The sequence below is a fragment of the Musca autumnalis genome, unplaced genomic scaffold, assembly GCF_047663935.1.
Source record: "Musca autumnalis isolate F117 unplaced genomic scaffold, ASM4766393v1 scaffold_1, whole genome shotgun sequence".
Classification (NCBI taxonomy): Eukaryota; Metazoa; Arthropoda; class Insecta; order Diptera; family Muscidae; genus Musca; species Musca autumnalis.
In genome coordinates this window covers 251,480,337-251,493,581 of record NW_027411644.1, presented here as the reverse complement: position 1 = coordinate 251,493,581, position 13,245 = coordinate 251,480,337, and the positions used below count along the sequence as shown (strand labels likewise).

At 34.2% G+C, this 13,245-nt stretch overlaps 1 protein-coding gene across 1 annotated transcript; it reads left to right on the top strand.

The window, feature by feature from the left end:
• The first annotated feature begins 361 nt into the window (after window positions 1-361).
• Window positions 362-10,292, top strand: LOC141391189 (pyridoxal phosphate homeostasis protein-like). Its single transcript, XM_073964101.1, has 5 exons — window positions 362-465; window positions 522-734; window positions 9,503-9,650; window positions 9,713-9,954; window positions 10,050-10,292. Exons 1-5 carry the CDS (start codon window positions 388-390, stop codon window positions 10,122-10,124), a joined length of 756 nt encoding a protein of 251 aa, XP_073820202.1. The 5' UTR covers window positions 362-387; the 3' UTR covers window positions 10,125-10,292.
• Window positions 10,293-13,245: the final 2,953 nt, after the last annotated feature.

Sequence of the window (13,245 nt, the reverse complement as noted above, 5' to 3'; positions counted from 1 at the left end):
ACATGTTTCCTTACTAAAAATGTTGCACTTTATGTCAATGATTTGGTATAGCCCCACATTACGGCACCTACAGTTTCCATCATTTTGAAGCAAACTGTGATACAAAACCAATATATTTTATGTATACTTTTGGTCAGAGACTGAGGGCATATCTCCGTCAGCACAGCTGACTTAAACTTTCTTACTTGTTTTACTCATCATTTATTGCCATTCGTAAACATTGTTGCATTATTACACATAATATTTCTCTGGTAAATACATTTATGCAAATATTCTATAGATAAGGACGCACAACCACATTCACCTATTGACGCCTTTATACATATATCTACTGCATTACGTCTTCAAGCTCACAGAGATTTTTGCATTTCACTGATAAAACACATCATGACGGACGTAGACGTAAAAGCTACCCTGCAACAAATTCTAAAGCGAGTGGACGCAGCCTATGACCAGAGACCTAAGGTTAGTAGGAAATTGTCACATTGGAATTTGCAATAAAAAATTCTTGTTGTTTTTAGGAGCTCAAAGGCGATAAGCCCTTACTGTTGGCTGTTAGCAAAACAAAGCCTGTGGAAATGATAATTGATGCCTATTCTGTGGGTCAACGCCACTTTGGTGAAAATTATGTTGAAGAATTGGTGGAAAAGAGTCAACATCCAGAAATATTGTCCCAGTGTCCAGATATTAAATGGCATTTTATTGGTCATCTTCAGACCAATAAAGTCAACAAGGCAAGTACTTTATAGTTGTACGGGTATGCATTTGAAATTCGTGTGCATTTGTCGTGTGTCGGGCCAATCATAAATATTTCCCTTGGAATTTTCCGCGCGGAAAATGATTTTAAAAAGTGAAATTCCTTTAAAATCAATATTTTCAAACGTTGAAAACCTATTGGAATCTTTAATTATGGAATATTTTCGCCGAATCGACAAAAATATTATCTTTTTGGGCATAAATATGGAAATAAAAAATTATGAAATAGAGGAAAGGGAAAATTCCGCATCTTTATTCATGATTGCCCTGATTGATTATTGGTGGTCGGAATCACTTTGGTCTTATTTATAAATTGGGGTAATAATCGCCTCGATTTAGTTAGCAAAAAGATTGCTAATCTACATATGTGAAAAATTTAAGGTGTATATTATTATTATTATTATTATTATTTATTCATATTTAACTTATATTTAATATAAGGTAAATAATATGGGAAAATAGCATTAGCAACAAGGGCTATCAGCTATAGGTGTATATTATTTGCATATTCGTTGTATGAAATATGGCGCTAAGATTACCTATAAATCAATTCAAATTACAAATGAAATAATTCGAATTACAAACGGAATATTTCGAACTACAAATGGAATTTTCGAATTACAATTGAAATGTTTAGAATTACAAATGGAATTTTAGAATTACAATTGAAATGCTTCGAATTCCAAATGGAATTCTCGAATTACAAATACAATAATTCGAATTACAAATTAAATTTTCGAATTATAATTGAAATGCTTCGAATTAATGTCCAATGAATTGACTTGTGTAATAGTGTAACATATTTTTGAGTCTTTTTTTAAACTTAGGTCAAGTTTGGAGATGGACCTTATCGATCCACATCCCCATTATCATTTTTTCAAAGCTCGCATTTTACTCTCCATACTCGATAATGGCTAGAAAGTGCAAAAAACCCAACTTAAGTGTTGTACTTGTAATTGTTGAAGGATTATGGATTTATTCGTGTAGACTGTATTGATAGGATCTATGAGTGGAAAAATCAGTTACACGATTCACAAAGTTCAAAATTTTCACTTAAGTGCAGTTTAAGAGCTATCAAGGATCCATTGGAGTTATAGTGATTATGCCATTGTTTAGAGCAGGGAAGCTCTTCTTTGAAAATACAGTATATTCAGCGATCACCCTAAGTTATTTTTGCATTTGCTTCTCTCCTCACGTACACTGTACGTGAACAAAAACAAACGACAAACATCATTTTTTGCTTTTTCACTCATACATTCACACATGTTTTGGTGTTGGTATTTTATTCGTGGGGCGCCACTGGTTCAGAGTTAAGAAAATCCAAATAATATTGCATGTTCAAAAATTAGAAATGTTTAGGTTTTTAGATGATGTATAATTTTTCCCACCTTTCAACAAGATGATTGTGAGTTTATAAAACACGTTGTTATCTCTACAACTTAGTAAAATGTTTAAAGTGGTTTATTGTAAAGGTAATGTAAATATTAATAGCATGTAATTGTAATTAACATTTATAGCCATTTTTGTCGAGTTTGATAACAACAATAAAACAAAAGATTTGGCAGACTAGTAATGCAGGTAAAATTATCTTTACATGTTTCAAACCTGTGTTTAATTTTTTACCTGAAAAATAAGAAGTAAAAATAAGGTTAATATATGTGCATATGTGAGTGTGGTGTTTTGAATATTAGTTAGATTAGGTTTAGATCTTTAATATTAATCATTTCACAAACTTTTAATATCCATTATAATGTCGCCAAGGGCAGAATTATTCCTTTAAAATGTAATTATAATTTACATGAGTGAAGATATCTGTAGCTATATGTTTCGGTTTTGTATCCCACATATGTTTTGACGAAATCCTTTTTATACAATTTGGAGTCGATTTGTCGGTCTCACTGGCTGATCTTCTAACATCTACGAAGAGACAAGGGGAAACTCCTCTCATATCAATGAATTCATCGCGATTAGACGTAGTTTATACTATTTATCAATGTCATATGACACGAAATAAAAACATTCCATATCTACCCACGCAGGCAATGTGGGGACGTAATTTCACTGCATTTTTGCTGGTGTGGACGCAAATAGTAAATGGCGTAAAGAAAATTCGGGTGTGCATACCATTGCAACACCGTTCTGGTGCTCATAATACTTTTCACCGATCAACCGATTTAGTACCTAGATACATCCGATACATGATCCAAACTTTGCATTTCGTAATATTTCTCCGAGACATACATACATAGATCCGTTTCGAGTATATCACTCCACTCAATAGGATACATTCCACACAATATATTTAAATCTTTATACAGCAGGTAGTAATCACGTCCCCTTAACGACGGTATATTTTTTTCGGGGACAAGCTTCCTGAATTCACAAGATACACAAAACTTTCATTGTAATAGTTCTTCCAAATGTACATCAAAGTAGAATATGGATGGAACGGTAAAAGAAGATAGGTCCACCCCTTCCGGTGGGGAATGTACCGATGTACCGATCTTCTTAAACGGGAAGCTATGACCGAGTAAACGAATAACAAGTAAGAACGGCGTTAAGTTCGGTGGGGCCGAACATGTTATACCCTCCACCACGAGCTGTAATGAAGTAAAGTGGAACAATTAGTTTCCATTCGTTTATGAAGAAGCAATTCAACAATTTCAAAATACCGAAATTCGGGAGGTACCGTAATATGGGCGTTATATCTAAACATGGATCTATACCTACAAATTTTTGGCAGAAAGTTTATAGACTCAAAGAAGACTAAATACAAAACTTCCGATATTTCGTTAAGATAATGTGGGTAAAATCTTCAGAATATCGATAGGTACACTTTTATAGGAAGACCATGGTAGAACAATAAAAGAGAGCTGGCTGAACTGGGGTGTAATGTTAGTGTCAAATACCATACGACATTTTATATATTAACCCCCAGTTTATGTATTTCGAAACGAAAATGTGTGCGCATGAAACACACCCAAACCTTAGTTTTTGGAAATATTATTTCATTTGCTTTTGTTTCAAAACAAAAAACAAATTTGAAAAGCACACTCAAATTTGGTAGTTTTTCTTGCGTATTCATTTTCTTATCGACATACATAAACAGGCCCTTATTTCTATTTCGATGTACATTAGGGATATATGGTAAATTTCAAATTTCCTTTACAATTACATAGAAAAAAATTAAAAACTTTTTTGGCGAGCACATCCGCAATTTTTGGTACATGGGTTACGAAAAAATAGTGGTTTCAAATCTGTTCGCGTTCACAAAATTGGATGCTGCACTCAAAAGTTATATGCGGTTTTACTCTCTTGTAAAGAAAAAATATTTAAAAATTCCTATTGTGCTGTAATAAGAACATGTATATATGAATCGTTAGCAGCATTTGATATCTATCCGTAGATGCTAAAATAGTTGCTAAATTTATTTTTATTTTCGCGGAAAATCAAAAAATATTGAAGAAATCTTGGAATAAATTTTATTTATTCTAAATCAGAGGCCAAAAAATCTCTAAAAAAAAGAATTTAAAAATACGTACAGAATCTAGACCACGCGTAGAAAAATGTGAGACCAAAATTATAAAGATCGCGCTTATAACTTGCATATTACAGCAACAACAAAGAACGGAAACTTATTGTTGGAAATTATTTCAAAAATATATTTTTGGTTAAATACGAAAAATTTGAGAAATAAATGTTGGGAGTTATTCTATTATTTCGCTAAATTTCGATCCAAATCCTGAAGTATTTTGCTTAAACTTCTACGAGAAAAGTAATTAGTCATCGAGAAAGTATATTTGCTTTCTGTGATAAGCAATAGAAATAAGAAGTACAGAGTAATATTGAAATCACAATCAAAGAAAAAACATAAAAGTTAAAAAGCGTGTAATTCGCGAATCCGTTTAAATCAGTTGAGGTGCATGTGCTTTTCGGATACAGGGAGTCCATGTCTATCAATATGCATGGATTTTCCCATGTTTCATTCAGCGGCCAAAGTGTGCCATCAGTTGAATCTTACTATTGAAAAAATCTTCAAGTGGTCAAAAATGACGCGATGTGCATATGATTATAAGGTGCATCCGATTTCAATGGCCGCCTATTAAAATACGTCAATATAAATGATTTTAGACAGATTCGTCAAGAACTGCGGATGTGCCACCACATCCTATTTTGGGATAAATAGGGATATTACTCCCGAATCTTTGTAATTTGTGACACCTCTTTTTGGCAAATATTATAATCGCGTATAAAGGATTACATTTATGTAAAAATAATCAAAGAAAAGCGCGGTTCAATTCGCGGAATTGTCAACATATATTTTTGCAGAATTTCCTACTTTCAAGGTATATATATCCGGCGTTTTAGTGGATGGATTCGAACGCGAAAGGTCTTATTAGATCCGGCACGTAAAAAAACTAAAATCACGCGGGGTTCAGGGGTACCTGTACGACAGTTGTAAATTTTAAAGCCAAAAAATAGGTTTTTTCAGAAAATTTACGCACCAAATTTTGGCCTTTGGACTCCTATTACTAGGAAGCTGTAGGGAGCACACTCATGAGATATACATCGAACGACGTGGAATCGCGAGTTCTACAATCCTGTAACTAGTTTGAAAATATTATCCAGTTGCACCATATAATTATAAGAAAAATTCGAAAAACTGAAATCAAAACTTCAAAATGTCAGCATCGATTTTAGTGGGATGTAGTGTATATATCGAAAAGTCATGCACTAGAACCATGTTTCCCAAGGGGTATTCTTTAGTTCTGTCTTTGAGCACAGGTTTGAATTTTGCGTGGTTTGGCCAGAAATCAAAAAAGAACACAAAAAAACTTGATTACTTCAACACATTTTTCCCATTTTTTATATTACCACCAACGCAGCTTCCACGAAAATTAATTGTTATGGTCCATATTATGAGATCTTGGCTAAAACACTTCAATTAATATAAATATATTCATATTTTATAAAATATATCAACAGTTCGCGACTTATTAAATGGTGAACCTCAACTTCCACGATTGTAAAACTTTTTTGAATATTACCATACATATACATATGTATGTTAGGGATATAACTTTTTGCACTTTTTTGCAAATATCAAAAATACCACCACATAGCCGTGTAGAGCATGAAAAACTATTATGAAATGTGGTGTCAATTTTTCTCTACCGCGAAAAAAGTTTCCGCACCAAATGCATTGAAGTTCTGTAATGCATTTTTTAATTTTATCTGTCATAACAACATATTTGCTTTTCATTAAAATTTTTATTTTTTTGTAATCTAATTTAAAATCATTATCAAAGCGTTCTGGACCAATTTCTTCTCAAATCGCGCCATTTCGGACCATATTAAGATTTTTTGACACTATTGCAATTTTTGGTTTTTCTTTATAAACTCGTGAATTTTATGTTCATATTTTTTTAACCTATCGGACAAGAGAATATGGAGTCATTTGCAAATAATTCGCGAAAGTTACAGGCTGTTTTTGTTGACTTTGCCTGTGAGAATTGTATTTTTTTCTATAAATATTTATTCAAACAAAGCAAATTTAAAATTATAAGTAGAAAAAGCATCAAAAGGGTTTTAGTAATCAAAGTTGGTGCGGAGACTTTTTTCACCGAATCGATCTTAGAAACGCGTTTTCATTATTAGCACAAAATTCCCCACATGGTACTGGTGTTGTATTTTTGTAGAAAACAAATACGATTCTCACAAGCAAAGTCAACTAAAACAGCCTGTAACTTTCGCGAATTCGTTGCAAATGACCCCATATTCCCTGGTCCGATAGGTGAAAAAAATAGAAACATAAAATTCACGAGTTTATAAAGAAAAACCAAAAATTGCAATAGTGTCAAAAAATCCTAATGTGGTCCGAAATGGCGCGATTTGAGAAGAAATTGGTCCAGAACGCTTTGATAATGATTTTAAATTAGATTACAATAAAATAAAAATTTTAATGAAAAGCAAATATGTTGTTATGACAGATAAAATTAAAAAATGCATTACAGAACTTCAATGCATTTGGTGCGGAAACTTTTTTCGCGGTAGAGAAAAATTGACACCACATTTCATAATAGTTTTTCATGCTCTACACGGCTATGTGGTGGTATTTTTTTTGGTTATAGCCCTAATGTATGTATGTATATTTTTTAGGAAAAAATATATCATTCCGAAAAAACTATTTCCCAGAAAGACTTCTTCATATTAATGAAATGTAACCTCCTCCAAATCCGAACGACGAGCCGCACAATAAAGAACCGCTTATAGAGGCGGTACAACGTCTGTTAATATGTGAGGCATTTTGTTAAATTTGAAAAAATAAAGCCCTAATAAACATGTTCTTCTTTGATTTCAATGAATTTCTAGCGACCCCAAACATTTTTGTAAGAATTCTACTTTCTGCGAGAAATTATGCATTTAGTGGAATGATGTGGAAACATTCAATGTAACGAATTTTCATTCATGTTTTCCAAAATATTCAATCAAATGTGAAAAATATTAATTTTATAAATTCCAATAATTTATAGACATTTCCTTGTTTTGTTTACATGTACCGGTGACAGTAACGTTACAAACAAAAACAAATTCCTTTGTGGTTGTTGTTGAGTTGTATTTGTTGTAGCATTTACTTTACTTTATATTTGTTGTACCATGTAGGAAGACAATAATTCTCTTCTGGAATATTTTATAACCCGATGGAAGGCTAAATAACAAATTTCAGTTATATCGGTGAGATATTGAGGCCACAACCTTCAAAATACCGAAAATTGGGAGGTATTGTTCTAAGGGGGCTATGAAGGCGTAGACCTATACCGACAAATTTCATATGGAAAAAAAAACGAAGACTAAATACCAAATTTTAACAATTTCGGTTGAATATTGAAGCCACAAACTTTAAAATACCGAAAATCGGAAGGTACCATTCTAGGCGTGGATCTATACCGACAAAATTCTGGAGGAAAGTTTTGTACCCCCAACGAAGACTAAGTACCATATTCAGCCATTTCTGTCTGATAATGAAGCTAGATCCTTAAAATTACCGAAAATCGGGTGGTACGGTTCTATGGGGGGCTATATCAAAACGTGGACCGATATAGGCCATTTGCAATACCAAACATTCTAGGAGTAATAGAAACTTCTATACCAAATTACAAAGCTCTATCCTAAAAATTACGCGCTGTATTTTGATTTCAACAGACGGATATGGTTATATCGACTTAGAATTTTACCCTGATCAAGAATATAAATACTTTATAGGGTCTGCGATTAATATTTTGATGTGTTACAAACGGAATGACAAATAAAAACAGGTAAAAACACGTTGAAGCAAACGAGTTTTTTAACGATGTTATTCGATTGCCGGTCAAACCGTTTAAATTACGGATATCTGCCCCAAGTAAAAGTAGAAGAATACAAAATATGCATTACACTTCTAATGTATCATTTTTGAAAATCTCCACTACATCCACCTTTTATGGTTGCTGACATTTTGAAGGTGTTTTATATTATTTTTGGTTTAACCGCTAATTAAAAATGCGCGAAAAATGTTGTTGACAATATTGCGGATTTAATCGTGTTTTTTGTGGATCATTTCCTTTTCAAGGAAGAAACTAACTCATCTTTGCGTAAACAAATGTTTAAAAAAATTAGCGGTGTGAGAGCTGTATCCGATTTATGCCAAAAATAGTGTGTGATGGTATATCCACGTTTTTTTCATGGTTGATAGTGAAGTCGGATGCGCATAAAAAGTGTATGCATTTTTGAAAGGAGTAACCGAGTTGGTCCATACTTTGCATATCGTGAAATGTATACCAGACTTAGATAAGGTTACAATATGGACTCAATCATTCCACTCCTTCGGGTACCTCCCACACAAAATTTCGGATATGTTTAGTTTAGGGCCTGCTCTCGAATCGCTTTGATTTTTGTTGTAACAACTTGTATTCACTACCCCCATACGACGGTACAAGTTTCATCAGGGGCAAGTCCATACTTCCTGAGAAAATAACCTGAAAGTTGCAAAGAATACCTTTGTATCCGATTTGGTCAGTACTTTGAACATCGTAATATTTCTACAAGACATAGATTAGGTTCGAATATGGACTGCAGTTTACGGCCTTCTCTCGAATCACTTTGATCTTTGTTGTAATAAATTGCATTCGCAGCCGCCATTACGACGGTACAAGTTTTTTAGGACGCAAATTCATTTGTCTAGAAAATTAAAACCCCTATGGAACCAAGGAAAGTGGCTGAATGAAGCGCACGAAAGCTCTCGATCGGATCAGCCGATTCGGTCCAAAATTTGGCTTCCGTAATACTTTTCCAAGCTTTGTTTAATTTCGAAGATGGGCACTATCGATGCGCAACTTCCGGTACCTACTCCCCCACCCAAAGTTAAAAAAATGTCACTAAAAAGCTACGCGCTATATCTGTTGAACGGAGCAACCGTACAAATATTGGATCTCCTAACATTTTGTCCAAAGGTAGTTTTACTTCAGAAATGGTCCATATCGGTCTTCATCCACAAAAGTTCAACATTTTCTAAGGAAAGTTTAGGATCTTTTCGAAGATCCTTTGGAAATGTACAGCCGGTATTATATTTGATATTGTGAATAGATGAAGGTTTCAATTCACACAGGCTGAGGGTATATCTCTGTCGGCAAAGCCGACTGATACTTTTTTACTTGTTATATGATAAGTTTGAACAAAAAATAAGTAATCTAAATATTATTTTTTCCAGATTATAAAATTACCCAATATGCACATGGTGCAAACTGTGCATAGTGAGAAATTGGCGAATAATTTGAACTCTGCATGGCAGAAATTTGAAAAGGAGAACAAGCAACCGCTTAATGTTCTTATACAAATCAATACAAGTGGTGAAGAAGGTATAATTTCATATAATCACTTTATCCATTACTAACTTCTACATCAATTCTCTTTTCTTTAGCTAAGAATGGAATAGCTCCCAGCGATGCACCAAAACTGTACAAATACATCAAGGAAAATCTAAAGGAACTTAATCTAAATGGTATTATGACAATAGGTGCTTTCGGCCATGACTATTCCCAAGGTCCAAATCCTGATTTCATAACGCTAATGCAAGTCCATAAACAAATTTGTGAAGAAAATCAATTGAATGAGAAAGATATACAAGTTTCAATGGGCATGTCGAATGATTTTGAAAAAGCTGTAAGTCATACAAATTCGATATTTTTAGTTGGTCTTTGTATAGGAATATTAGAAAATGTAAATAAAAAAAACTATTCTCCTTTATCACCTTCCAGATTGAAATGGGTAGCACAATTGTACGTGTGGGAACTTCTATTTTTGGTTATCGGACTAAAAACCCCAGTGCTTAAGTCATCTATACAGGCGGAAAAATATCAAAAAAAATATGTTTCTTTTTCCATTCGACACATATAGTCAGCCGCAAGAGAACTCACACACATTCGCTTACATAACTAATTGTATGGAATTGGAATTGTAAAAAATCTAAGAAAAATTATATTTTATTGTTGAAAATGTTGTATTTTTACAGTGTTTTTTAACTTTGTTTCATGTACAAAATCTAATAACTCATTTTTGTTGCAGTTTGTCGATTTGTTTGTCGAAGAAATACAATTCAACGGCCAAATATCCGTTATTGTATAAAAACACATTTGCATTTGAAAAACCAAAAGTTCTAGGACAGAGAAGCCATTCCACAGTCCATATGTCTGAAGAGCTGCTCAACTAACAGCGAAACCAGGACACATAATTTGGTGACTGTGTGGGTTCGAATCCTTGGCTTTGCTTTTTCTATTGCAAAAAATTTCGATCATTAACGTTAACTCTAAACGAGAAAATTAATAAAAAAATTTTCACACTTTTCAGACTTGGATGACAATACATGAATATGAAACCAAAACCAATATGGGTCCTTTTTTCCTATAGGTCCCATATAACGGTACCACCCGATTTCAGGTGTTTTGAGGATTTTATCTTCATTCTTAGCGATAGCGAATTGGCTGTAATTTGGCATTTGGAGTTCCCAAACCAAAAATGTTGGACATAGGTCAAGGCGTTGGCCCCTATATAACGGTAAAAACAAAAAAACACTGGTTTATCGCGTATGCCGACGGTATCGACATATGATTCTGAAAGTGTTGTTGAAGAAACAATAGATTTTTGTCCCATTTTTTCTATTTGACAGAAAGTGCCATTTGCCGACAAAGATATACCCTCAGCCTATGTGAATTGGAACTTTAATTTACGGACATATGGAATGTATTTGGGGTCTTTTCGGAATTTTGTGGCACTTTTTGGATATTTGAACTTGCCGACAAAAATGTGGATTAGGATTAAAGTTCAAAAGTTTTGCGGATGAAAGAATGGACCGACTTAGTGCATTACAGTGGATCTTATTTTGAGAGTCATATCTTTTCGATAGATATCGCGCCCACTAGTCATTTCAACGGGTTATCGTACACCTGTTGGACCAGTATGCCAGGAAGCATGGACTTGTCAACGGAAAACATAATATGGCTGTAAACAGGACCACTAAGAACATCATCGCTAAACTGCACTTGGAGACAAATGTTGAACTTTTGTGGGGGAGGTATCCTAAGGAGAGGACCGATGTGGACCATTTTAGAAGATAAACTAAGTTTGGACAATATATGACGAAGGCCAAATTTTGGACCAAATCGGTTTATCAGTTCGAGAGTTATTGTGCTCTCCAGCTACTACATATGGTGCCAATGGGGTTTTTTACAACTTTCCGGCTGTTTTCCCAAGAAGTATGGACTTGCCACAGAAAAAAACTTTTACCGTCGTAATTCACACAGTGATTGTAAGTTGCTTCAACAGAAATCAAAGTTAGCCAAGAGCAGGTATTAAAGTGAACTTATCCGAAATTTTGTGTGGAAGGTACCTGAAGGAATGAACAAATATAGTCCATATTCAAACCTGATCTATATCTGGTATATATATTAGGATGCGTAAAGTATGGACCAAATCGGTCCTTCCCTTCAAGAGTTATCGTGCGCACAATTTTTCCGAACATTTTTGAACTTTTGTGGGGGAGATACCTGAAGGAGTGAATCGATATGGCTAAGTTTGGACAAAATATTATGAACGCCAAATTTTGGATCGAATCGGCAGATCCGGTCGAGAGTTATCTTCCGCTCCAACCACTACACACGGTGTCATAGGGGTTTTTTGAACCTTTCAGGCTATTTTCTCAGGAAGTATGGTTTTGTCCCTGATGAAACTTGTACCGCTGTATGGGCGGCCGTGAATAAAAGTTGTTACAACAAAAATCAAAACGATTCGAGAGCAGGTCCTAAACTGAACTTTTCCCAAATTTTGTGTGGGAGGTACCCGAAGGCGTGGACCGATAGAGTCCACATTGGAACCTCATCTAAATTTGGTAGAAATTTCACGATTTGCAAAGTATGGACCAAATCGGTTACTCCCCTCAAGAGTTATCGGGCGCACAAAATTTCGAACTTTTGTGTGAGAGGTACCGGAAGGAGTGGACCGACTCCAAATTGTCTGAAACACATTTCGTCCAAACATACTTGGGGTCTAAAACCATTATTTCGATGAGGCACATTTTGCCCGTATGAAAGTGTATATACTAGGGTGGGGCGATTTGTATGGAAGGAAAAAAACTTAATGGGCCCTTCGCGTTTCTGATTCCTGGGATTGAACTGAGCAAAAAAGTCCACTAGACCATAGGTCTACCGGATTTCTATTGATCCTTCTTCCTACCGGATTTCTATTGATCCTTCTTCCTTGTAAAGGGGTGAATAATATCTTTCGAACAAGATATTATTTTTTTAATCGGTTTACAAATGGCTAAGATATAGTGGTATATGTCTGAAAACCCCCACAGAAAAACTATAACTGAATTTCTCACAATTATCAAAATAAATATTGAACAAAACAAACAAAACGTAATATTTTTGAAAATTATGGGAAATTCAGTTATAGTTTTTTTTGTGAGGGTTTTCAGACAGAAACCACTTAGCCATTTGTGAACCGATTAAAAACAATAATAACTTGTTCGAAAGATATTATTCACCCCTTTACAAGGAAGAAGCATCAATAGAAATCCGTTGTGAAAAAAAGAAGATATGCCCGTTTAAATTTGAAAATGTAAGAAACCCAGATTTTCACTACTTTTTCCGTTATAAAAAAATAAAACGAAGTGATCAAAACGTACTAAAGGCATTTTCGTTGTCCATGGATTCCAACACGATAGAATTTTGCATCAGAACGCTTGATTATTTTTCTGGTCAACTTTTGTAGCACAGTGCCATTTATCGATATTTTCTGAAAAGTTTGCACTTTCTCAAGACCAAAACTGCCTGAAAAAGCATTCCAATGCTTTTGCGATATATTAGAGAGTTCTTAATCACCGCCTTGGCTACAATTTTTGTCTATGTATTGGATCGAAAATCTCAATGGTTTGGCCTTTATATGATAAAATGTCCA

Bases quoted from the DNA above. Each gene is read 5' to 3' on its own strand.
- LOC141391189 (XM_073964101.1), top strand. From the start codon at position 388: ATGACGGACGTAGACGTAAAAGCTACCCTGCAACAAATTCTAAAGCGA. The intron at 466-521 runs GTTAGTAGGAAA...TGTTGTTTTTAG, and splicing joins CCTATGACCAGAGACCTAAG to GAGCTCAAAGGCGATAAGCC. The intron at 9,955-10,049 runs GTAAGTCATACA...ATCACCTTCCAG, and splicing joins CGAATGATTTTGAAAAAGCT to ATTGAAATGGGTAGCACAAT.